The sequence below is a fragment of the Antechinus flavipes genome, chromosome 4 (genome assembly GCF_016432865.1).
Source record: "Antechinus flavipes isolate AdamAnt ecotype Samford, QLD, Australia chromosome 4, AdamAnt_v2, whole genome shotgun sequence".
Lineage (NCBI taxonomy): Eukaryota > Metazoa > Chordata > Mammalia > Dasyuromorphia > Dasyuridae > Antechinus > Antechinus flavipes.
This window is the reverse complement of record NC_067401.1, coordinates 146,150,491-146,178,069: the sequence shown is the minus strand read 5'-3', so window position 1 is coordinate 146,178,069 and position 27,579 is coordinate 146,150,491. Positions and strand designations below refer to the sequence as shown.

The 27,579-nt window shown below is 37.6% G+C and overlaps 1 protein-coding gene across 2 annotated transcripts in view; it reads left to right on the top strand.

Annotated features, from left to right (window-relative positions):
• SCN4A (sodium voltage-gated channel alpha subunit 4) overlaps window positions 1-27,579 on the top strand; it is a 92,695-nt gene that overhangs the window by 5,501 nt on the left and 59,615 nt on the right. The window contains exons 2-7 of one of the 2 annotated variants that reach the window (XM_051994967.1): window positions 23,040-23,132; window positions 23,522-23,843; window positions 24,251-24,369; window positions 24,582-24,671; window positions 25,589-25,717; window positions 26,394-26,485. In XM_051994967.1, coding sequence (XP_051850927.1) covers window positions 23,571-23,843; window positions 24,251-24,369; window positions 24,582-24,671; window positions 25,589-25,717; window positions 26,394-26,485 — 703 coding nt within the window. In that variant the 5' untranslated portion in view covers window positions 23,040-23,132; window positions 23,522-23,570. Of the gene's footprint in view, window positions 1-23,039; window positions 23,133-23,521; window positions 23,844-24,250; window positions 24,370-24,561; window positions 24,672-25,588; window positions 25,718-26,393; window positions 26,486-27,579 lie in introns of those variants that run through there. The other variant, XM_051994966.1, reaches the window with a different exon arrangement.

Sequence of the window (27,579 nt, the reverse complement as noted above, 5' to 3'; positions counted from 1 at the left end):
GGGATTCAGCCAATGGGCATTCTGTGTACCAAGATGCCCTCCAAAGAAAACTGATGCTGAAGGCTAGATGTGCCAAAGATATGTCAGACTCAAAGTGTCCAAAACAGAACTCATTATGCCCTCTCTATCCTTTTTTTCAAACTTTTCTATTTCTGTCAAAGGCATCCTATTTTATTCCAGTATCCATCAGTTTATAACCTCCGTAGTATTTGATATTTCTTCATTTCTACCTCCTTCCAGAGCATCCTTCACATCTTACCTTTTCTCTCTACTCCCATAGGTAACAGAATATGCTGTGTTAAATATCTAACTGGTTCTCTGGAGGGGAAATATATGCATGACATATTTTTAAGTTTAATTGGCATTATTAATATTTCCTCATCAATTTCATAAATCTAGAAATCAATAAAACAATAAATCAAGCCCTGATTTGCAGAATTTGCTGTAAGCTCTCAAAGATGTATGATCTGTCTCTTTTATACCCCTACACAGACAGTACCTTACTTCAGGTCTTTATTGCCTCTCATCTAAATAATTGCAATGGTCTCCTAAATGATCTCTCTGTCTCAAGTCTTTCTACTCCAATCCATCTTCTAGATTCCAGTTCTTAAACTGTGAGTCATAGTCCCATATGGGATCTTGTAACTGAATGTGGGGAATGGCAAAATTGTAATTTATTATAAGTAAATGTTTTATAAGTATACCTATATAGCTAGGTTTGCATAAAAATTTCTTGAGCAAAAAGGAGTTGCAAGTGGAAAAAATTTATGAAGCCCTGTTCTAGAGGAAACTGAGGCAAATAGGGTAAAGTGACTTGCCCAGGATCACAAAGAAAGTAAGTGTATGAGGTCAGATTTGAATTCAAGTCTTCCTGGCTCCAGGTCCAGTGCTCTATCCACTGTACCATCTGGCTTTTCTTAAGTACAATTCTAACCATGTCACTCTCCTACTCAATGAACTCTAGTGGCTCCCTATTACTTCTAAGGTCAAATAAAAACTTTTTTGACTTTTAAAGCATTTTACAATCTGGCCCAAATCTATTTCCTCATCTTCACTATACATTCATTATTTCCCTTCTTATATTTTATAATCTATCATACTTGGTCTTCTTGCTGACCCTCTAGCACAGCACTTCATGTCTTTGCACTGGCTATCTCCCATGCTTTGAATTTTGTTATTATTTTATTGTTTTCAGTGACCCCATATTTAGATTTTCTTGGCAAGGATACTGTTTGCTATTTCCTTCTCCAATTCATTTTACAGATGAAGAAACTGAGGCAAACAGGATTAAGTGACTTACCCATAGTCACACAGTTAGTAAGTGTTGGAAGCTGGCTTTGAATGCAAGTATTGCTGATTCTAGACACAGTACTCTGGGCACTGAGCCAACTGTTACATGTCTGGAACATACTCCTTTATCACCTCTGTATCATCAATTCTCCTCTTCTTTCAAGATGTAACTCAAGCAGCACTTTCTGCATGAAATCTTTCATGATTTCCCCAACTGTCAGTACTCTCCCTCCCAAACTACCTTATATTTAACTATCTTGCATTTTGCATCTATTCTCTATATGTTTATATAGATACATAATAACAATAGCTAGAAGTAAAGTGACTTATCTAAGATCACACAACTAATAAGTCTCTGAAACTGGATTTGGATCTTTGAGAGTAGGGATTGTTTCTTTCTCTGTATCACCAGCACAATGCCTAGCTCATAGTGGGTATTTAATAAATCCCCGTTGATTAAGCAAGTGATAAGGAGTTGTTGGGATAAAGTTGGTACAAAGAATAGCTCTAGAATAGAGGCTTACCCATAAGTCCTAAAAGCAGGGGTGCTGGTAGAAGTATAGGGAAGGGAGAAAGCCTTGCTATGCTGCTAGGCAATGAGCAATAGAACTGCCAGTGAGAATTGTAGGATATGGGCCCTCAGGCAGGGGGAGCAGGGATGGTTGGGGCTCAAAGAGAGCTAATGGTGATATCCCTGCTCCTGGGATGGGTTGGAATCAGAACTCCCCAGAGACTTTACCAAGAAGCTTTAAGCCCCCACTACCCCAAGCTGGCCCTAGAGCCTATAGCATGCTCTGGCCCCAGTCCTGCCGACTCAGCAACTGCTATTTTTACTCCCAGGGCATTTGCATTCTGGCACCCAGAGCAGGGGAGGAATGGGAATGCCCAAAGGAACCAAGGTCAAGAAATGAATCAATTAGGGGAGAGCAGTGCAGACAGGTCTGCTCAGAGCAAGTAGCTGGTCATTCTCTAGGATAAGAGAGCAACACACACTTGGTGTACCACTTCTGAGTCTCTCAGAAACCTGTCCCTACGTTTGTGTAGATAAGGGAGAGCAAACAGGTTTCTCAGATCTCTAGGGATAGGAGTCACTTGCTAAATACTTTTTCTGTTGCTAATTCTAGATAGAGCTGATGTGGCACAGTAGAAAATCTCTGGGTTTGAAATCCAGACAGCCTGGAATCAAATCCCATCTCAGACACTTACTAGCTATGTGTACCTGGGCAAGTCATTTCCCCTAAGTCCTGGTCACCTTCTCTATAAAATATATATTATAACAACTCCGACTTCGTAAGATTATTGTCACAATAATAATAACTAACATGTAAGTAGTTTACACTTAGAATTTACAAAGTGCCAGCAGTTCATGGTTCCTACATAAAAATTGACCATATATTAGGGCATAAAAACCTCACAATCAAATTCCAGAAGGCAGAAATAGTTAATGCTTCCATTTCAGACCACAACACAAATAAAAATTATGTTCAATAAAGGATCATGAAAAGATACATTAAAAACTAATTGGAAATTAAATAAGCTACTTCTAAATAATAAGGGAATCAAACAACAAATCACAGAAACAATTGATAATTTCATCCAAGAGAGTGACAACAATAAGACAATATACTAAAACCTATGGGATGTAGCTAAAGCAGTTCTTGGGGGAAATTTTATATCTCTAAATAATTACATTAATAAAATAGGGAAAGAGGAGATAAATGAATTGGGTATACAACTAAAAAAGCTAGAAAAAGAACAAATTTTAAAATCCCCAATTAAATACCAAATTAGAAATTTTGTGACTCAAAGGAGAGATTAATAAAATTGAAACTAAGATTTATGAAGTGTTTTAGATATATTCTCTAAATTTTATTCTCATGATAATCCTGGGACGTAGATGTTGTTATTATCTCCATAATGTAGATGAGGATGTTGAAGCTAGGAGATGTTAAATGACAGCCACCCCTCTCCCCAATATCTGAGGCAGGATCAGAACTCAGATCTCTTTGATTCCAGATCTTGTGATAGGGATTTGATTACAGGCGTTTGGATTCCAAATCTAGCTATTTTTTATACCAGTTCTATCTAGAATTACAAACAGAAAAGTATTTAGTAATGTATTTAAACAATATATGTGAGGCCCTTTTCCAATGCTGAAGTTTATAAAAACGTAAGATTATGGGATACTCCACCATAATAATGAGAAGGCAGTGAGCCAGAGCAGGTACAAAACCATCAACATGCATTCATGATCATCAAACTTGCCATCCATGGAATTCTGGAAATATACAATGTTAAGACTCAGGGATTCTTTAGCCTAATACCCTTCTTAATGCTACTGTTGAGGAGACAGGTTAAGGTGAGACTCCAATTCCAGCACTCCTTCCCCTACATCAGCTCTTTATGAGATGATAGGATTGTTTGTTATTATTTTGGGGGGAGCTACAGGTATACTTTTGCTCCCTTTTATGTTTTCCATATTTTTTTCAATATTAACTCTTTCTTCCCTCTTACAGGTCCAAAGCAAACCAATAAACATTTAGGAAGTATCTGCTATTTACAAGGCACTGTGCTAGATCCTGAGTTCATATAAAATTGAAAGTATAAAGACATATAATATGTGGAAAGACATATTACATTTATTTCAAGGCAGCATCTTACAAGGCTGTTGGCAAACATTTTGATGATGTGCAGGCTGACAAGTATGGGTCATGTTTCATTGAAATGCCTACTAAGAAAAGACCAAAATCCTTGGCCTGGCATTCAAGGCCCTCCTTTCAAAGGTGCCACCCAACATTTCCAAGCTTAATCTCATATTACTTTTCTCCAGTACTCTTACCTCCAGCCAGACTTGATGACTCCAACACTGCCTTCTCCTGCCCATCATGCTTTCCTACTTCTATGTTTTTGCTCAGACAAGAAGGGAAGTATTCTCTACTCCTGAAGAAATGTTCATCCCCAACTTTGCCAACTGAATTTTTGCCCATCCTTTAACTTTTTCTGATTTCCCCAAATTAATAATAACCATCTCTTTCAGATTTCATTGCACTTTATTTTGTAATGAATTTATTTTTCTATTCTTTTTTATTTCAATAGTATTTTATTTTTCCAAATAGATGCAAGGATAGTTTTCAATATTCCCCTTTGCAAAACCTTTTGTTCCAAATTTTTTTCCCTCTCTTCTCCCCTCCCCAAGACAGCAAGCAATCCAATATAGGTTAAACATGTATAATTCTTCTAGACATATTTCCATCTATGTCATGTTACACAAGAAAAACCAGATCAAAAACAGGAAAAAACATAAGAAAGGAAAAAAAAAACAAGGTGACAATCTTTGCTTTGATCCACATTCAATCTTTATAGTTCTCTTTCTGGGTGTGGATGCCTATTTGCATCACAAGTCTTTTGGAATTTCCTTAAATCACCTCATTGTTGAAAAGAACCAAGTCCATCACAGTTGATCATCGTGCAATCTTCTTGTTACTATGTACAATAATGAATTTATTTTTCAATAAATGTATTTATTTTTATAAGCATGTATAGTCTATCATTTCCATTGCCTCTCATTGAGAGAAAAAGAAAAGAAGAAAGGAAAGAAAGGAGAAAAAAGAAGGAAGAAAGGAACAAAGGAAGGAAGGAAAGAGGGAGAGAAAGAAAAAAGAAAGTCAGGAAGGAAGGAAGAAAAGAAAGAAGAAAGGAAAGAATTCTTATTATAAACATTCATAGTCCAACAAAACAAATTTCCACAATGGCCATGTCTGAAAAGACATATCTTACTCAACATTTTAAGTTAATAACTTCTGAGGCAGAAGAGGAATGGCAAAATTTGTTTTCAGTCTTTTGGACTCTTGGTTTATCATTGACTCTCATGCAGTTATCATGTAATATTGTGTTTTATAATTATCTGTGTTGTTGTTATCCCTCTTCTAAAACCTAAAACCCCCAAAAGAACAAAACTATTCTGACTTTATTTCTTCACAAATGCCTAGCCTTATAGCTTTGTACACAGTAGATCCTTGCTTACTATTGTATCACTTTCTACTATTCAGAATTGTTATCAGTTGCAAGTTTCATAGGCTCATAGAGTTAAAACTGAAAGGAGGTACTCAGAGACCATCTAGTCCAATCCTCCCAATTTACAGATGAGAAAACTGAGGTGTTGAGTGAAAGGTTAAGCTATTTGCCAGAATTATTCAGGTAATAAATGCCAGGAGTTGAACTTGAATCCTTTGATTGATTGTACTAGGGAATCTCTGAAGTTCTTTACAACTTTAAGATACTATCATATGTCCTACCCTGATGATCAACCATATATGAGTCAATCATTTTATAGATAAGGAAGAGGTCCAAAGAGGTTGTAACTTACTCAGTGATGAGAAGACAGGATTTGAACCCATGTCCTGTGGCTCCAAATTCAGTATTCTTTCAAATGACTAAAGCTTCTTTTACTTTAAGGAAAAATTACTTGGGCATTTTTATTACATGGGCAGATTCTGACTGATTATGTTTGTGGTATCAATGTGCTTATGGCTAATAGGGCTTGCCTTTTGTGATTTTCTTTAGAGCTTGTGTTACCCAACCTCTTGTCCTAAGGCAGCTGCCCTTTTCTCATAGAAATTGTGTTCCTCTTTGTTTACTGAATGCTCCCAATTCTGTAAGTGTTCACGAGCTTCATGTGGGTTGGAAGTGAATATCTCCTGGGCTTGTGGGGAAGGAATATTTCCTGGGACTGTCTTATGCTTAGTATCCTACCCTAATCTATTTCTTCTCTCCAGCCTATCCCATTGGATTCTGAAATGAAAAGGATAAGTCAGCTCTGCAGGAGCAGGGTGGGGTTTATTATTATCTAATTCTCCCAAAGCCCAGGACATTTTATGACCCTTGACCCAGTTCAGTTTGGACCACTAGTTATAAGAGGAGGAGTCAGGGAGGAAAGTGGTTGAATTTTCCAAACTGCCCTCCTCTTTTTTCTATATTCCAGTGACTGAGGGAGGACTGTCAATCTACAAATTAGACAGAGGCATGGAAAAAGACTCTAGGGAAGAGTAATTGGGGCAATCCCAATAAACTGTGGGTGGAAAACATCATCCGCAGCCAGAGAGAGATCTAGGGAGACTGAAGGTGGAGCAACACACCCTATTTTCACAGATAGTTACTCTCTATTCAATTCTTTTGTTGTTTTTCAGTCATTTTCCAGTTCTCTTTGATTCTCCGTGACCCCATTTGGGCTTTTCTTGGCAAAGACAGTGGAGTGGTTTGCCACTTCCTTCTTCAGCTCATTTTACAGATGAGAAAACTGAGGCAAATAGAATTAAGTGACATGCCCAGGATCACATAAATGCTTTATTATATTATGGATTGATGGTTGGATTGGACTGAATTAATTAATGTGACATGTAATATGGTAGCAAGAATATTGGATTTGGAGATAAGATGTGAATACTGGTTCTGCCACTTAATACTTGTGCAACCTTCAGCAAATCACAATTTCTCTGGACCTCAGTTTTCTCAACTGTAAAATTAGAAAGTTGGATCCCTGAACTCCCTTACAATCCTAATTCTATTTGCTAGAAATCTTTCCCTTACTTTGAGGTCTCTGTGGTTTCACTACTTTGCTCTTATTTACAGCCCTTCTGGCCTAGCAGAGTAAGCCTCAGCTTTCTTTTCAATGACAGCTTTTCAGATTTCTTCTCTTCCCTAATCTAAATAGCTTCCTTCATCATAATTCTTCTGAAATCATTACTGATCATTGCATTCACCAGACTTCTTAAAACCTCTTAAAATTGTTCATTTTTACAATTTGATGTTATTTATCTCTACTTCCCCCTCCCCACCACACACATGTCTTATTTGATCCAGTAATTTGCTGTTCCTCAAATAAGACATTTATCTTCCAACTCTGGATATTTTCATTGACTGGCCCCCATGACTAGAATGCTCTCCCTCTTCATCTCTCCCTCCTTATCTCCTTCAAGATCCAGCCAAGATCCCACCTTCTACACGAAGCTTTTTTGAATCTCCTTTAATTCTAGTGCTATCCCTTTCTTTAATTTATTCCATATAGTTTGTTTGTAGGGTAGTAAAGTAGGCAGGGGATAGAGCACCAGCTCAATCCAGGAAGACTCATTTTCCCCAGGGCAAATCTGTCCTCAACCCTTGAATGAATTATTTATTCCTGTTTGCTGCAGTTTTCTCACCTGTAAAATCAGCTGGATAAGGAAATGGTGAAACGGCAAACAATTCCTGTATCTTTTCCAAGAAAACTCCAAGAAATGAGGTCATAAAGAATTGGATTATGACTAAAAGAACAATGGAACCACAGCAGATAGCTTTTTTTGTACATAGTTGTTTATATACTGTCTCTTCTCATTAGACTGTGAACTTTCTTTATATTGCCTGTCTTTGTATCCTCATTGCTTACCAGAGTATGTGGCACACAGTAGGTGCTTAATAAATGTGTTATTTGGTGGTGGTATGACATATTCTCCTGGTTCTGCTTATATCACTTTGCTTCAGTAAATGTCTTCCCAGACTTCTCTGAAACTATCATTCTTCATTGTTTTCAGTACAATAATATTCCTTTACATTTATATGCCACAATTTATTCAACCACTCTCCAATTAATAAGCACTTTCTTAATTTCAACTTCTCTCATGTTGTGAACTGTTTCTCTTAATGAAGATAGCCTCAGACAAAGTTTGCTTTTTTGACTTCTGTGTCACATTGTTGTCTTATATTGAGCTTAAAGACATTAAAATCCCTCAGTCTTTCTCACAAGAAATTTTCTCTAGTCAGTCTTTCCCTGTCCTGTATTTATAGAAGTTAATTTCCTAAGTAGCATTGTGGATAAAGCATTGCACTTAGAATCAGAAAGACTTGAGTATAAATCCTACTTTAGACACTTACAAGTTATGTAATCCTTGCACAAGTCATTTAAGATCTCTGGGCCTCAGTTTTCTCATCTGTAAAATGAAAGACCAAAACCCAGTTGTCTCCAAAGCTCCTTCTATTCTACAATCCTATGAGAAAGGAACTGGAGGGAAGCTAAGGAGGCAAGTCAATGAACTGGAAGAATGGAGGAGGAAGCTTGCTGTTTCAAGAAGGGTGTGTCTGTGTAGTTATATAGGTCAATATGGCACTTTCCACTGTCCCACACTGCCTTTGTATAATCACGCATCATAATCATTCCATATCTTTCTATTCACTATGATAGCATGAAAGACTTTGTTATATGTTTTGCTCAAACCTGAATGAATTATCTATCAGCATTCCCTTGATCTACCAATACAGTTACTCAGCCCAAAGTAGAATTAGTCTGGCATGAAATGTTTTTGAGGAAACTCAACTTGCTTTTTGTAAAGGGCTAAAACTCTGAGTTGATGCACTGAAGTCAGACAATCAAGCACTTAAGGCTAATTACCAATTGGATAGTACTCTATTAGCATATGCTTGGAAAATGAGCCTTTACAGCTTTCAGTGATGACTTCTTCCCTTTCTAAATGCCCATAAACCATCTCTTTAATGCTGTGTTCTATACTTTTATTGGAGTCAAAGTCACTGATCTATAGTTTATAGAATATATCCTCCTTTTTTTTCTTTTTCTGAACATTTGGAATAACAATTGCTTTTCTCTAGTTCTTCAACACTTTTCCTATTGACTATGATATTTTAAGCTTAATTGACCTTTGTTTGTCCTAATGATGACATCCAGTTAGAGAAGGAGATGTGTGACTTATCTAGGTTGTAGAAAGAAGGTAAGTAGGAAGAAATTCTTTTCCCTCTTTACCAAAGTCAAAATCTTTACCTTTTATCTGGGGTAAATGATTTCAGAACTTTTATCTAGATAAAAGACTTTAGAACTGATCAATGCAACAGTCAATGACAACACACAAATTCAAAAGAATGAAGATGAAGCTCATCTCTTGACAGAGAGTTGGTAAACTTAAAATAAAGAGGTATATATTTTCAGATATGGATAATGTAGAAATTTGTTTTGTTTTTTAAGTTTGTTGTTTTAAAATTTGCTCAAATATGGTGGTGGTAGAAGTAGTGGGAAAGACAGATTAATTTTAAAAAACACTTGGACCTTGAAAAATTAAAATTAGAAATTATCATTATTTTTAAAAAAAGAATATTGGCAGGAAGCTTCAGAAGCTAAGGCCAGAGGAGGAAGAAGCACATGGAGTAGATACTCAGGAGAATGTGTCAGTAAATTATATCTCCAAAGTACAAAGCAATCTCCAGGGATGATCAAATGGAAAGGTTTTTTTAGGTAAGGAGGCTGACTGTAAAGTTCTGCAAGTTTCTTTGTTGTTGTTATTTTTAAATTATCTATTGGTAACATTGCTTCCAGCAAGACTTTTATCTATTTTCATGTCAGTCTAATATTATGCTTTCAATTTGTTAATTAAATTCATTTGGAGTATGTAATAAGGACCTACAAAAAGGATTTATAGATATATCTGGAATGCCCCTTTCTAAATTTTATAGAGACTAGAGTTCTGCCTTTGTTGGGGAAAGTAATCACATCTTCATTTCAAGAAGAGCATGGGGCTTGAAATGATATCTATCATACATTATATATTTACAGTCTTCAAATATAATTCTTTGGGGATCAGAGGGATTCAGGATAAAAGATAGTTTACTTGTTCACTCTAATGGAACTGGAAGTGATTTCAGGCCATATACAGAGAGCAAATCAACTTAATTTAAACAAATTTAACTTCTTTCTACCAAATGCTTATTACTCAAAAGGCAGTTACAGATGTAGGGGCAAACATCTTTCAAAGCAAGTACAACAGTAATTGCGGAAGTTGTGTAGATTAGGAAAATGGGGGACAGTGCAGTTCTGCAACATGAAAATGAGATAAAATTTTAGCTCAGTTATGGAGAAAACAATCTCATCAGAAAATTCTACCCTTCATCTCTAGGATTTTAGGTGTTGAGAATCAAGGGCATAATGCACCCTTCCAATATCCTTTGGGGACCATACTATTCCTCAATGAAAGACGATGCTTTCTCCCTCTTCAAGATCTTTCTCAGAAATTTCTCAGTCAATTAAGTCACATCTTCCTATGCAGACACAGTTCATAACATCAAATAGATGCTCTTCTGGAGATGGCCAGACCTACTTTAGGGGAGGAGAGTGCTACAAAAGATAGTGTTCATTTGAATTAAATTTCACGTGCATAACAGTGTTAGACTAGGGGAATCTCCCATCAATGTGATTTGCCTTAAGTGTCTCACTCCCCTAGGGATGTCTCTGCTAAAACGATTTCCCTATATTCCCCAGCTGGGACCCATTCTCTAATCATAGAAACAATGCTGTCAACCACCACTTACCCCCTTCCTCACCCTTCCAATGAAAAAAGAGAAAAAAATCCAAAAAAAGAGTAATGTCCTAACATCATCATCGGAAAGTCATGTGTTTGCATTGCTTTTCTAGTCAAGCAGCTAGTCAAGGGTACAGTCTCCCACTTGCTTTCTTTTATTGACTAACAGGCATCTTCAAAGTGATTGACCAAAGGGAGAGATGCTAGCACAGCAGATAATTATTCTTTGTGACTTCTGCAGAAAGTTTTGACCTTCTCTGTCCTGGAAAAATTCTGAAGCAAAGAAGCATGAAGCCCATCTTAATGCCAAACCTCTGAAACTCTAGAGGCCCCTATATTTTTAGCTTGCCCCATCCCAACCCTCCAGATTCCAGTATACCAATTTTCTCTTTTCTTTGATTTTTTCTTTTTCTTCCTTATCCTGGCTTTCTAGCTTCCATTCAGGCCTCTGAAATTCCTTGCTGATCCCTGGGTCTCATGGGTAGAATCACTGTCTCCAGCATTTAAGACTTTTTAAAATCTGTCTTTCTTTCCATTCTTATATTATTTCCTATTCACAATTAAGATGAACTACTCTATTTCTAGTTCTGATGCTGATTTTGGTTCTGGTGCTTTTGCTTGCACAAAGTGATCCTCAAAGAGCCTGTGCCTGAAATGTATTCTCCACTAGTGGATAAAGCAATGGATTTGCAGTAAGGAAAAATCTGAATTTTAAATTCTCCTTCAGACACTTACTATGGAAAAATCATTTTCTTAGATTCAGTTTCCTCAACTGTAAAATAACAGCCTAATTAATAGGGCTATTGTAAGAATTAATGGATATATGTAAAATATTTGGCAAATTTAAAAATGCTATAATATTATTAGTAATCATTAATTATATCATTAATGTTGATATTTGTTCATTGTATCATTAATATAATTTATTGTTAATAATTATTAATTATATCATTCAATGTCAATTATTAGGAATAATTATAATAATTTTATTTTAATACTTTCATTCTTTCAAGGCCCAACTCAGATGTCAAATTTGTGAAGACTTCTGCGATTTCTCTATCCTTCTTGTACCCCCTCAGCCCCCAACATCCATCCACCCCAGGCCAAAGTGATCATCCCCTGCTCAGATTTCTCATAGTACTTATGGGATCTTCCCTTGCCAAGAACAAGTTGTCTGCTCACCTTAGCCTCTTGGAATGCCTAGCTTCCTTTACAACTCAGCTCAAATGCAGTCTTCTGTATCAGGCCCTTCTTAATTTCCCTGGTCCTTAATGATTCCCTTCTACCACAACATTTTTTTAGAAATTATTATGTATTGAGTTATCTGTTTTCCCCAAGTAGAATGTAAGCTCCTAATGCACAAGGACAGCTTCATTTTTACTGTATTTCCAGCAGAGCTTTGCAGATAGTAGGCAATTAATAAATGTTTGTCAAGTCAACAAGTATTTATTAAGCATCTACTATGTATGGACCAAGGCAACAGTGGATTAAGGGTTAAGGCTGGAGACAGGAAAACCTGACTTCAGATGCTAGCTGAGCAAGTCATTCAGTCCCTGTTTACCTAAAAAGTCTCTCCTGGATTACTTGCTTGTTATCATAGAGAGGCTTGCACTGCTTAATAAAACTATGAGCTATGCCATGTAGTATTCCCAAGACAATCAGGTCTTAGTGGAAAGTTCTGACAAAAACGGTGACCAACTGGAGAAGGAAATGACAAACTACTTTAATATCTTTGCCAGGAAAACCCCATGAGGAAAATTAGTGCATGGATTTTTGAAACACTGGACATAACAGCATAACTAAACAACAATTGTGGCCTGAGGACATTGAGGTAGTCCAGTAGGTAGACCTCTGGGACCTGACTCTAGATCTGATCTCAGACACTTACTAATTGTATAAACTTCTGTTTGCCTCAGTTTCTTCATGTACAAAATAGGAATAATAATAACCACCTCCCAGAATTGTTGTGAAGACTAAATGAGATAATAATTGTGAAGCATTTAGCACAGCACAGAGACATATTAAATGCTACATAAATATTAGCTACTATCATAAACAAAAAAGAGAAAAGGAGAGACAACATTCAAACACCATGTACAAATAAGATGTGTGTGTGTGTGTGTAGAGAAAAAGACATAGATAAAACTAAGCTCAAAGGGAAGTCATTAGTATTAAGGGGGAATTGGACTTTTTTTTTTTTCAGAAGGTGAGATTCCTGAAGGAATTGAAGAAACAGAGATAAGGAGAGAGAAAATTCCAGGCATAGAGAATGACCACTGAACATACCTGAAGTGGGAAATGGATTTTTCTGTGCAAGAAACAGTAAAGAGACAGTCCCATTTATCTAGTACTGGTCCTTCTCTTGCATTCTAATACAATCTTTTTGAAATCAAAATTCATGTCACAACTATTTTTAGATCTTCACCATCCAGCACAGTGCCTTGTACAAAGTAGCTATTTGGGAAACTGAATGAACTAACTCCTCTGGAAAAAGTAACAACAAACTCTATTCCTAACTTCATTTTTACCCATATGTTGCCCTTTATAAAAGAAAACATAGTTGCTCATCAATCAGCTTTGTTATACATTGTTATTCATTCATGGTCAACTTTGTTAAACATACTTGCTCATCCATAGTCAGTTTTATTGCTGTTCAGTTGTTTTCAACTCTTCATGACTCCATTTGGGATTTTCTGGGCAAAGATACTGGAGTATTTTGCCATTTCCTTCTCCAGCTCATTTATACAGCTGCAAAAAAAAAAAAAAAAAAAAAAAAAAAAAATCTATTAAGTAACTTGCTCAGGGTCACACAGCTAGTAAGCATCCACAGCTAGATTTAAACTCAGGTTTTTTTTTTTTTTTTTTTTGTGATTGAAGACTAGTGCTCTATCCACTGTACCACCTAGCTACTCTCCCTAGTAAATAATCTTTTGCTTTATGTTAATTCTCTAGTAAAGGGAATAATTGCACTGAACACTTCACACTCTCTTGGCTAGTCCCATAGTGTTCAGAGGAATGTGTTTGTGAGATGGGTGGTTGAGTCTGAGGATAGAAAAATACCTCCCTTTTAAAATCTGATTTAGCCCTGAGCTCTAAACTAGTGGTTCTCAAACTATACCTCTAAAGACTCTCCAGATCATCTAGAGGCAAAGATTTCATCAAAATTACTCTTACAATAGAGAATTGTCGTTACCATAATTTCTTTTACAGTTGATAGATTTGTCGTTAGACATTTCAACAGATTTCTTTTTATAATTTCTTTTAGGAAACTAATGTAATATAATCATGCTAAATAAAATTCCTCTGTCTTTTGTCAGTAGCCATGTAGATATCTTGTACTTGGAATTCCCCATTAACAATAGGAGTTTTATTTTAAAATTATCCTGGCATCTTTCCTTTATTCTTTTGGACTTTCTCAAACTCTCTCCAAAACAATATTCTGAAACCTTTAGTGAACTAGCCAATAAAATACACTGAGATACTTCACATTTTGTTAGCAACCCAAGATAAGGTTGAAAAATGGGGATATAAATTCTCTTTGAAATTTCTCTTACTACCTAGCACAAGGTTTTGTTGTTGTTGTTGTCCCTTGAAGTGATTAGGTCTCTCTGCAAGCTTTCAAAGTCAGCTTCTCAAATATCTGCCTACCATTTTCCTGTCATCATAGAACATGTTGAGTTTTGCTGAGTATGTAGTTCTGGGTTCATGGTTCATACTTCTGTAGTCCTTATTTTGAACTGCCTCCCAAAATGTAAGTTGCTGAGGGCAGGGACTGTTGGATTTTTTTCTTTCTATTCCTACTTCTTAGCACAGTTCCTTATATAAAGTAGGCAATTTATAAATGTTTGTTGACTGAAAAGTTCCATAGAGTGCAACTACTACTTCCAGGTTGTAGAGATAACCCTAGATGGCTACTTTTAACACTTTATTTCATGAGTTTTGAGCTATGAATAGCTGGCAGAGAGGGTTTTTGGGGGGGAGAAGAGAGAAGCAGATTTGAACTCAGGTCCTCCTGACTCCGGGGCTGATGCTTTATCCACTGCACCAACTAGCTGCCCTAGTAGAGAGGATTTCTATTATTGTTTTCAATCATATCTAATAATTTGGGCCCCATTTAGGGTTTTCTTGGCAAAGATAATAGAGTGATTTGTCATTTCCCATGTATGGCTCATTTTGTAGATGAGCAACTGAGGCAAAAAAAAAAAGTGACTTGCCTAGAGTCATAGAGCTAACAAGTGTTTGAAGCCAGATTTTAACTCAGAAAGATGAGTCTTTCTGATTTCAAATCCAGCACTATATCTACTTGGACCACCTAACTGCTGACTAGAAAGGATTAGCTCATTATAGAGGCAAGTAGTGGTGGTGGTAGTTATAGTGGTATTAGCAGCAGCAGCAGCAGCAGCAGCAGTATCAGTAGTAGTAATCCTTAAGGGGAAGCTAGGTGGTACAATGAATGGGGCATCAGGCTTAGAGTCATCTTTATGTATTCAAATCTGGCCTCAAACACTTAGTAGCTATGTGACCTTAAGTAAGTCACCTAACTTCAATTACCTTCCTTTTCTCATTTGTAAAAGGAGCTAGAGAAAGAAATGGCAAACCACTCTAGTATCTTTGCCAAGAAAATTCCAATTGGGATCACAAAGAGTCAGGCAGGACTAAAAATGACTGAAAGTCACTGATAGACTATATCAACTGAGCTGGGATGGGATGGGAGAATCAAATTTTTTCCCTCCTTTTGAAAATATTATATTCTGATTTTTCTGATTGCTGCCTCTCTTCTTAATCTTGTCTTTCCTTAAAAAATTCCTCTGCTACTCTAATTTTTGTTCCTTGGTTACTTATTTCTGAAATTCTTCTTGCAACTCATATGTTTTTGTTTGTTTGGTTTTGCTGAGGCAATTGGGGCTAAATGACTTACCCAGGGTCACACAGCTAAGAAGTGTTGTATCTGAGGCAAGATTTGAACTCAGGTCCTCTTGACTTCAGGGTTAGTGCTCTATCCACTGCACCACTTAGCTGCCCCAACTCATATGTTTTTTCTTATCATTGTAGTATTGAAGTTTATGACGTGTTTTAGGCATGTGAAATCCTGGGGGTTTTTCTTGCTCAAGTCCTAAGGAGTCCTCCTTCTTCCTCTTCTTCTTCAGTGGTGAGGAGGCAATTGGAGTTAAGTGACTTGCCCAAGGACATACAGATAGCAAATACTGGAGGCCAGATTTGAATTCATGAAGATGAGTCTTCCTGATTCTAAGTCCAGTGCTCCATTCACTGTCCCAACCACTTACCTGTGCCACTTAGCTGCACCTAGATTAAGTATTACGCTTTTAGAATAATCTAGATGAAGAGTGATAAAACCTCTAAGATTGGCTAAGATGACAGGAAAAGATAATGACGAATGTTAGAGAGAATGTGGGAAAACTGGGACACTGATACATTGTTGGTGGAACTGTGAGTGTATCCAGCCATTCTGGAGAGTAATTTGGAACTATGCTCAAAAAGTTATCATACTGTTCTTGAGTAGTGTTTCTACTGGGCTTGTGTCCCAAAGCAATCTTAAAGGAGGGAAAGGGACCTACATGTGCAAAAAATGTTTGTGGCAGCCCTTTTTGTAGTGGCAAAAACTAGAAACTGAAAGGATGCCCATCAGTTGGAGAGTTGAATAAGTTATGGTATATGAATGTTATGGAATATCATTGTTCTATAAGAAATGATCAGGAGGATGGTTTTAGAGAGGCCTGGAGAGACTTACATGAACTGATGCAAAGTGAAATGAGCAGAACCAGGAAATCATTGTACATGGCAACATCAATATTGTGATGATCGATTCTGATGAACGTGACTTTTTCCAACACTGGGATGATTCAGACCAGTTCCAATGATCTCGTGATAAAGAGAGCCATCTACACCCAGAGAGAGGACTGTGGGAATTGAATGGGAATCGTAACATAACATTCTCACTCTTTTTGATGTTTGCTTGCATTTTGTTTTCTTACTTATTTTATTTTTTTATTTTTTGATCTGATTTTTCTTGTGCAGCAAGAGAATTGTATAAGTATTTTACACATATTGGATTTAACATATATTTTAACAAATATAACATTTATTGGATTGCTTGCCATCTAAGGGAAAGGGTGGGGTGAAGGAGGGAAAAATCTGAAACACAAGGCTATGCAAGGGCCAATGTTGAAAAATTATCGATGTATATGTTTTGAAAATAAAAGGCTTTTATATAAATAAATAAATTGTTAAAAAAAAAAAAAAGTAAAGTGGTAGAGTATAGAATCCAGATCAGTCAGTCAATAAGCACTTATTAAACACTTATTCTGTGCTAAACACTTAGGATACAAAGAAAACTCCCCTTCCCCCTACCAAAAGAGTTCCTATTCTCAAGGATCTTACATTCTAATAGGGGAAACAACATGTAAATACTTAAGGAATCATAAGATATATTCAGAATAGATGGAAGGTAACCTGAGAGGGAAGGCATCAGCAGCCAGGGGCAGTCAGGAAGAGCCTCCTGAAGAAGATGAGATTTGAGCTGACTCTTGAAGGAAGACAGGAAAGCTAAGAAGCGGAGGTGAGGGGGCAGAGTATTCCAGGCATGAACAACAGCCAGAGCCAAGGCATCAAGACAGGACCTAGAGAGTTATGTTGAACACCACTAAGGCTAGACCTTAAAGTGTGTGTTGAAGAGTAATATGTAAAAAAACTGGAAAGGTAAGAAGAGGTCAGGCTATGGAGATTTCTAAATGCCAAAGAGAATAGTTTATATTTGATCCTGAAGGCAATATGGAGCCATTGACACTCAAAGTTGTGTGAGGAGGGGGAGTACCATGATTAGATCTATTTTTCAGAAAAAAAAATCACGTTGGCAACTAAATGAAGGATAGATTAGAAAGGGGAACTAGTTAGAAAGATATTACAATAATCCAAATGAGTAATGATATGAGACTGAACCTGGAGTAGAACTGTGTGGGTAGAGAAAAGGAAGAGATGTGAAAATGTTATGAAGATAGGAATAATAAGATAACAGCAACAGATTAGATATGTGAGGAGAGTGAGAGTATCTGGGAGTCAAGAATGAGTGATATTGCAAGTCTGGATGACTGGAAGGATAGTAATAGCATTGATAGAAATAGGAAAGTTCATAAAAGGAAAAAATAATGATGAGTTCCATTTTGGACATTTTAAGTTGAGTTGAGATGCCTGTTTGACAACCATTTTTTCCTTTTCTTATTCTCAATAGTATTTTATTTTTTTTCCAAATATGTGTAAAGATAGTTTTTTTCTTATTTTATTTTTCCAAATACATGCAAATACAATCTTCAACATTCACCTTTGCAAAACTTTGTGTTCCAAAATTTTCTCCCTTTCTCCTCCTTTCCCTCTGCCCAAAGACAACAAGCAATCTGATATAGATTGTGAAATTCTTCTAAACATATTTCCATATTTGCCATGCTATTCAAGACAAGTCAGATCAAAAGGGGAAAAAAACATAAGAAGGAAAGAAAAAACAAACAAATAACAGCAGCAGCAGCAAACAGGTGAAAGTACTATGCTTTGAGCCACATTCAGACTCCATAATGCTTTCTCTATATGCAGATGACACTTTCACAGAACTGTTGGAATAGTTTTGAATCACCTTATTGTTGAAAAAAAAAGTTCATCACAACTAATTATCACAAAATCTTCTTGTTACTGTGTACAATGTTCTCTTGGTCTGTTCACTTCACTCAGCATAAGTTCATGTAAGTTTTTCTAGCCTACTCATCATTTATTATAGACCAATAATATTCCATTACATTTATGTACCATAAATGATTCAGTCATTCATTAACTGAGAAGCATAATACCAAGTAAGAATAGTTTTCAACACTCATTTTTATGAGATTTTGAGTTCCAAAATTTTTCTCCTTCCTTTTTTTTACTTTCCCTCTCCCCAAGACAGCAAGCAATCTGATATAGTTTATACATGTACAATTCTTTTAAACGTATTTCCATATTTGTCATGCTACGAAATAAAAATCAGACCAAAAGGTAAAAAAAAAAAGAAAGAAAAGAAAGAAAAAGCAAACATAAAAGGTGAAAATACAATACTTCAATCCACATTCAGTCTCATAGTTCTTCTCTCTGGATGCAGATGTTTGACATCTATTTTGAAACATCCAATAGATAAGTGGTAATAGAGGACTGAACTTTGGGAGAGATAGTAGGGATAGTGAATCATTTATGTAGAAATGATAATCATGCCCATGGGAGCTATTAAGATCACTGAAAGAGAGTGTAGAGAAAGAAGAGAAGACCTGGACATAAATCCTCACCTTTCTATAGTTAGGGGTATAATTTGTTGTTGAGTTGTTTTTCAGTTTTTCAGTTGTCAGTGTCAAATAAAACAAAGAAATCAAGAAAAATGAAGATTTGGAAAAGAAGTATGATTGTTGGCAACTCTAGAGTGAGCATTTTTAATTGAGTCAGCATCTGTTATTGGCTGCTTTTATGAAATTTATGAAGTTTTCTCTTATATTCTCCACAATAGTCATTTTTTCCCCTTGATCTCTTTCCTTCTTGATCTTAAAAAAAATCTTTTTAGGGGCAGCTAATTGTTGCAGTGGATAGCATACTAGCCCTGAAGTCAGGAGGACTTGAGTTCAAATCTGGCCTCAGACACTTAACACTTTTTGGCTGTGTGATCCTGGGCAAGTCACTTAATCCCAATTGCTTCACCAAAAAAAAATCTTTTCATTTCTTACTTGATTTGTTTGTAGTTAAAAAAAAAAAAACTTTCTTCAAGCTTATTTTTTTTTTATTTTGTCTCATGATTTTTTAAGGATTGCCAATTCTTGCTTAATTATTTGACTTGTTATCCATTAGGAAACTATGTCTCAGGATGTCATGCATGTTTTCTCTTTAAATCTCAATTGCTTCTTGTAAAATTTTTGTTGTTGTTGTTGAGTCATTTTTCAGTTATGCCCTATTCTTCATGACTTCATCTGAAGTTTTCTTGGCAAAGATACTGGAGTGGTTTCCTATTTCCTTCTCCATTTTACATTTTACCATTTTACAGATGAGGAAATTGAGGCAAAGAGAGTGAAATGATTTACCTAGGGTCTGAAGTGTCTGAACAATTGTCTGAAGCCAGATTTGAACTCAGGAAGATGCGTTTTCCTGACTTCAAACGCTATACTCTATTAATGGTACCAGCATATACTTGCTGATTTGATTATTCTTTTAAACATTAATAGTAGATTTTTATTTTCTTGAGTGATAAATTAAAAATATTTTCCTCTCTTGATGTTTAGTGGTATGTGTGAAAGATTCTCTTACTCCATCTTGCACCAGTCTTTAATACATACTAATCATTATAGAATCCAGACATCCTTTCATTCATGCCTAATGTCTCTTCAGAAGAAGCACAATTTCTCTCTCCTCCAGGCAAAGAGAAGAACCAGGGGCACAGAGGCAGGAGCAGTGGCATGGGCTCTACAGGACTGTATGCCACCTAAACTTCATCATAAAACAAACAAGTTTGAGAACCACTGAGCTAACTATAGACCTAACCAGCTATCTACAACAAACATTAGGAGACTTTTTTTTTTTTTATCACTTGCTGTCTCTGTTTCTTGAGGCTCTTTCTGTCAAAGTAAGTCTTGGTTATCCTAATTGAACTTCTCTGAATTTGAGAGACCATCCATACTTGGAAAAGTAAATGAATGAGAAATTGAGATGACTTGTGATTTATGAGTTAGGAGCTGCTATCTCAATTCTAATTTTCTAGTTCCTTAAATACACAGCAATGACTGGAATCTCTATGAGGCAATTTTGCTGTTCAAAATGATTTCTTTGGTTATAATTTAGCTTAGGGATAAGATGGGTTTGTGATGAGACCCACCTTAGGAACAAGATGTATGTGTATGTGTGTGATTTGTATGTTAAGGTAGTGATGGTATGTATAATGGGAGGATTGTTTTGTGGGTGGGTGTTATTAGGAGGGCAGCTATGAAGAGGATTGTGATAATGTGAGTGATGGAGTCTATGGCATTGAGATACTATAGGATATATTTGATAGAAGTGCCTGTTTGTCTGGGGAATTCTCGACTTTCCTGCTCATCTTCTCTTCTCACCCTTCTCTCTCCTCTCCAAGAGTGAGTTGAGTCATCATGCCATGGAAATATGACTCCTTGTGTGAGCCCGGGAGAGAGCTGGAGGAGCCAGGGATGTTGGAAGGGTTTGTGGCCAGCCCTGCCCAGCGACCCCAGGGACTGTCCCTCCCAGACTGTTGATCACAACCAGGAAGGGAGTGTCCATGCTTCCACAGGACCAGTTATCTTGTGAGCCTGTGTGTGTTACGGTTATTTTGTGTTTCTCTCTTTGCATCTTGCAAAAGCTCCTAAATATTTTTGGCCTGTACTCTTTGGCTTTTTAATAAATCTTCTTGTGCCCTTTATGTAATATGAAAGGTTCTAGAGCTTGTCATGCATATGCACAGAAGAAATAAAATAAAGTGATTAATTTCTCTTCTATAAGGGTACACAAATTTTGTAACTTGTTTGGAAATCAATTCAAAGTTTCTGGAATATTCTGTTCTGTTATATTATACTAAACTATTATGCTAAGCTATGTTTTGATATGTTATATCATAACATATCATCTTATGTCTTATCATATTATCCTATGCTGTGCTATAATATCATTATAACATACTACATTATGCTATGTTAGGTCATATGTGCCGTCAAGTGGTGCAGTGGATGGAGTGCTGAGCTTAGAGTCAAAATTCATTCTCCTAAGTTCAATGCCAGCCTCAGACATTAGCTTTGTGACTCTGGGCTAGTCACTTCACCCTGTTAGCCTCAGTTTCCACATCTGTAAAATGAGATGGAGAAGGAAATGGCAAACCACTCTACATCTTTGTCAAGACCCCAAATAGGGTCACAAAGAATCAGACATGATTGAACAATAACAAATAATCTATTAGGTCATATCATGCCACGTTCTATCACATTTTGGCCTGCATCATATCATACTAGCACTAATGTTTACCAGATATTCTCTGAATCCCTTTGACAAACTCCTTAGACTCTCAAGAGCACACGTACACCAGGATGGGAACTCCTGGTGTTTTGGGATCTATGTTTATGGGTCTCTATTTGCATGGGACTATAGCAATGTCTAGCTCATTGTGTTGCTCTGTTTCTGAGTGTCCTACTTTGTGTTTGTCAGTGTCCATGTCTGACTATGTCCACATATGTCTCATTCTGTGTTTATATTGGTGTCTATATAGTTCACATACATGTGCACACACAATTGGCGCCTTTTCCAAACACCACAGGAGTTAGGTTATTAGATCATACACTCCCTTAAAACCCTATTATTCTCCTTCTCTTGAACATTTCCTTCTCAGTACCCAGAGCCTAGACAATCCTGAGCGTATTTTAGATGCTTCTTGATTGATTCAAGTGCTTTTTCATTAGTTTGGGAACTCTTTAACCCTTAGATGGTCTCTAAAGTTCTTTCCAGCTTGAAATCTATGATACTCTGATTATTCCTGAGGAGTGACCCAAATTTTGGTATTCATGTCTTGTCTATCTCTCCCTCTTCTCAACTGAACTATAACTGAATACTACTTTTTGGTGTGTTTCTATCTGTGTGAAAGATTGTATCTGCGTGTGCCCTACTCTAGCTGGTGAGTAGAGGTCCTTTTCTTCAGAACTGCTATAATGTTTCCTCTCAGTGTATATACATATATATATATAGGAGGGTCAATCACTTCCTCTTCTAACAAAAAATTGGGTATGAGACTGGAGAAATCTGGGGAAGACTAGTAGAAGTAAGGGGATCAGATATACTGCCTATGGCTGGATTTCAGCAGCCAGATGATCCTTGGAAATGACTTGGAGTGGGGGGAGGATATAGATTATTGATCCATCTACCTTGAACCAAAGTATAGCCAGGACAACATGTAAAGTATGAGCACAGAAAACCTCTTCTTTCCTTTTTTCTATACAAAGGTCTGAAGTGAGAACTGAATACAATAATTAGGATACCACCCCACTCCAACTTCAGTGGAGGATAGGAAGCCTCCATAGAGCTTATACTCAGTCCAGGGCAAATCATTCTTAGCCCCTCTCTCCCTTTCTTCATCTGCAAAATGAGGACCTTTTAGGTTCTGTCTAGCCCTAAAGCTGTAGTCCTATAATTCCCCTCCTTTTGTTCTGGCTTCTTCACTGAGTGCTTTATCCTTACCCAAGCCCCCAGATCCCTACCTCAATGCTTATAGCTTGGCTTGACTCCCTTTACTTGCTCTCTTACCTTGGTTCTGTCTCTTTCCTGATTCTTGGATCCTATCGCTGAGGTAAGGTAGAGATCTCCATGGAGAAAAAGCAACAAGGATATTGTGTGATGTTTTTTCCTCAGCAGACTTATTTCCAACAATTCTCCAAGTGCTTGACCCAAGAGAGCTTTGAAGAGAATTATGGCTTTGGTGCATTGAAATACATCAGATAATTTGCTGTAAGTCCCTATTGGTAACATATTCAAACACACATGCAGAAAAAACTACACACATGCACAAAACACATACATGTAAACATGTATACATATACTTACGTGTGTGTGTGTGACACACACATTCCTAATAGATCTTGTAAATTAGGGATTACTTTTTTACTTCCATTCTTTGCTCAGGGATATCCTGTGATGAGTTAAGGTCTCATAAGGAGGAAGATTGTATTGGAGTCTATCTGTCCTAAGGCAGGAGGGAGCCTTGGGGGAGAACTGGTATTGGTCAGGGGGTGAATTCTAGAAAGGTCCTTGGTTGCAGTAAGTAGGCAAAGGGCTGACACTAGCTTGGGAATGGCCAATGATCCCTGGCTCTTGGGGGGGTGGGGCATGTATTACAGGTACTCTGATCCTGCCTACCTCCCTGGCCCCTGATCACAGGATGAGAGGATGGCAAGCCCACCTGTGCCTTTACTTGTGCCCCCTGGACCCGACTGCTTGCGTCCCTTCACTCCTGAGTCCCTGCAGGCCATAGAGAAGCGGGCAATAGAAGAGGAGGCAAGACTCCTTCGGAATAAGCAGCTCGAGATTGAGGAGCCTGAGAGGAAGCCAAGAAGTGATCTGGAAGCAGGGAAGAATCTGCCCCTCATCTATGGAGACCCTCCACCTGAGGTCATTGGCATCCCCCTGGAGGATCTGGATCCCTACTACAGTGACAAGAAGGTCTCACTCCTGTATCTCTCTGTATCACTGTCTCTTGGTGTGTTCCAATCTCTTTGTCTCTGTGCCTTTTGCTCTCCATGTCTTGACCAATGGGTTTCTCTAATTCTTTCTGCTTCCCTACATATTTTACAGACTCTGACTATGTGTCTTTGTCTCTTCATCTTTTTCTTCTCTCAGTACCTCCAGGTCTATCTTTTTGCCTCTCTTGTGGTCCCTTTCTGCATTTTTCTGTCTCTGTCTACATTTCTCTGGGTTTCTCACAGTCTGTCTCCATCTCCCTCTTGCCCAGAATCTGTCTTACTCCATGTCTCCCAAAACCTCTGTCTATAAGTATCTCTCACTATATCTTCACACCTCTCAATATCTGTTTCTATATCTCTGTGTCTCTCATGGTCTCTGCCTCTCAGACCTTCATCGTGTTGAACAAGGGCAAGGCCATTTTCCGATTCTCAGCCACCCCAGCCCTGTATATGCTGAGCCCCTTCAGTGGGATAAGGCGTTTGGCCATCAAAATCCTCATCCATTCATATCCTTCCCAGAATGGGGATGGGGGCAGTTGGGCTGGAGTGGAGAGGGCAGCTGGAGGGACACACAGGGAAGGGAGGAGGCTGTGGCAAGATAAATCTATTGAGGGGGTATATCAAGAAGGAATCTAGAGTGCTGACTAGAAGAGCTACTTGCCTTTCCTCTCTATCTCTGTTTACTCTCAAACTTTCCTTGACCCTTCCCCCTCTTAACATTATTCAGCTTGTTCATCATGATCACCATCCTGGCAAACTGTGTATTCATGACCATGAGTGAACCCCCACCCTGGTCTAAAAACGTGGAGTAAGTCTCACACATTTGTTTCTCTTCCCTTCTCACATATGATCCAAGTACATTTTTCTCCCAGGACACACCTTCATTTCACCAATACCCTTATCTTGAAGAACATGATAAGAATACTGTGGTGCAATGGATAGAGAGCTAACCTTAAAGAAATGATCAGAATTCAAGTCTACCTCTGACACATCCTGACTGTGTGTCTAGGTAGTCACAATTTCCAAGTGCTATAGACAATTCTTTTAATCTAGAAATTGCAGAGAAGGATCATTGGTAGAGGGAATTTTTTTTTTAAAAAAGGGATAGCCTCATACTAATAAAATAATAGATTCAGTTCTTCCACCTGAAGATGGGGTGATAGCATATTTCATTGTTATTATTCTCTTCCCTGAATGCAGTATATTTTCTCTCAACCCTGCTCCTTAACACCATTTGAATCCTGAGAAAGATGCATTCTGGATTTGTTATCCTCATCTCTCCTGGGAATACATCCTTAATATTCTTGAACTTCCACAACCTCTGTCACCTTCATTTTTCCAGAGACACAATCTATTATCCCTATCTTTCCCCTTCATCTACTCATGTACTCATACCTACATCCAACCATCCATAAACCCACCTCCCATTCCCCATATACATATATCCTCACCCAAGCTATAACTAAAAATTTCACACGCAAGAAGCTTGGGTGGGAATGGGTGTGGAGTGGGGATGGAGGAAAGGTGGGTTCAACTGGTGTAAGACTGCCAGAGAAAGAAAGCATAAAGACTCCAGAATGAGGATGTCACCATCTAGGATACAGATCAAATAGGGAAGGAAGTATGTTCTAGAATAGTCCTGGGGCAAAAAAAAAAAAAAGTCCCATCTTAGGATTCTATTTGTTAGAGGTCTTCCCTCACTCTCAGTTTTACCCTTGCTCCCAGGTACACCTTTACAGGAATCTACACTTTTGAGTCTCTCATCAAGATGCTCTCTCGAGGCTTCTGCATTGATGACTTCACATTTCTCCGAGACCCCTGGAATTGGCTAGACTTCAGTGTCATCATGATGGCGTGAGGGGAGGCCTGAAGGGGCAGGAAAGGGGTCCAGAGTGGGTGGAGAAATGCACTTCAGAAAGATGCTATCTTAGGGAAATGAGAAAATGGAAATCAGGAGTCCTGAATAGCATGATTAGGCGACCTTTTAGCATGTGGGTAGAGTCCAAGAAGTGGATGGTCTTACTTTATCAAACCATAACTATGATATAATACAGAGTCTGAGCTTAGAGTCAGAAGACCTTAGTTCATGTCTCAGCTCTCATATTTACCAGCTGTGTGCCCAATCCCTTAATCTTTTTGAGACTCAGTTTTCCCATTTATAGAATAGGAACAACAATTTTTGGCTAACCCACCTCACAAGGTTGTAAGAAAAGCACTTTAAAAAGTGCTTTACAAATTTCTCATTACAAAAACTCAAAACTTTCTTTGAAAAAACTAAAAGTATCCTCTCCAGCTCCTCTATTCCTGCCTTATTGGAGCATTTCTTGGGGTTCACAATGGGAGTTCCAGATTGGGCACTTTTCAACACCCAGAAAAGGACCCTAACTCCAACTTTGTCTCCTTAGAAATCCTTTTAATTTGGTCAATATAAAACAGCTGAGTGCCATCTGCTCAACACCCTCCACCCCAGTCACACAATTGATCCTTACTAAGGCTCTAGCATGAATACCTCTCCCTTCCCCCCCCTCAGGTACCTGACAGAATTTGTGGATATGGGCAACATCTCAGCCCTGAGAACCTTCCGTGTGCTTCGAGCCCTGAAGACTATAACAGTCATTCCAGGTATTGAGGATGTCCTGGGGGAAAGGACATTAAATAATAATGATAATAAAAAAAGATGAGGATGATAATGGCTAGCATTTATATGGCACTTCAAAGTTTGCAAAGCACTTTACAAATATCATCTTATTTTATTCTCACAAAAAATTGGGAAGTGGATGTTTCTATTATCCCAATTTTACAGATATAGAAACTGAGGCAAATTGAGATGAAGAGACTTGAGATTGATTTTGAACTCAGGGCTCTTGACTCTAAGTCCAAGGCTCTATCCATTGTGCCACTTAAATGCCTATATTTTTGAAGGGGAAGAGCTACCCATTCCTGACATAAATCTAAGCCTAGATTGGCTTAGAACATTTGCTCTTCTGCTTTTTGCCCACACCCCAACCCTTTGTACTTTAATAGGACATTGAAGACCAAAACACTTTCCCAAATCGAAAAAAGTTAAGATAATAGAAACAGTTATCATGGGGGACTTAGATTAAAAAAGGTGGGGGGGGGGTAGAAAAGGTCGCCCATGATCAGAAATGTTTGCTTACTACATTAAAACATTAAAACAGCACAAAATCCCTGGGAGAATTTCTGACCTTTTCCTTGCAAGCTTTGTCCATGAGCTCATGAGGATGGGAGATGAAAGCCTTGACATTTTCCTACCTCAATAAGGAGAAAGTTCCATTACAATGAACTTTGGGACATACATGAGATATATATGAGAAACAATAGCAGTATGATTCAAAAGCAATATAGTTGACAAGAACAAAGTAGAGACAGCATAAAGGAATCTGTCATTATAGAATGTATAAGATCAGGAACCTGGAAAAGGTCAAGAAAGTGGAAACCATGTTGATCAAAGGAAGGGAGAAGATATTCTTAGAGAAAAAAACATTTAAAAAGAAACACTTTAACATCAAAGCCAGAAAGGAAGAAACATTCTAATATCAAAGTTAGAAAGGGAACAGCAAAGTGGATACAGCACCAGTCTGGAGTCAGAAGACCTGAGTTTAAGTCCAGCTTCAGATACTTATTAGCTGGGTGACCCTGGACAAGTCATTTAACCCTATTTGCCTTAGTTTCCCCATCTATAAAATGAGCTGTAG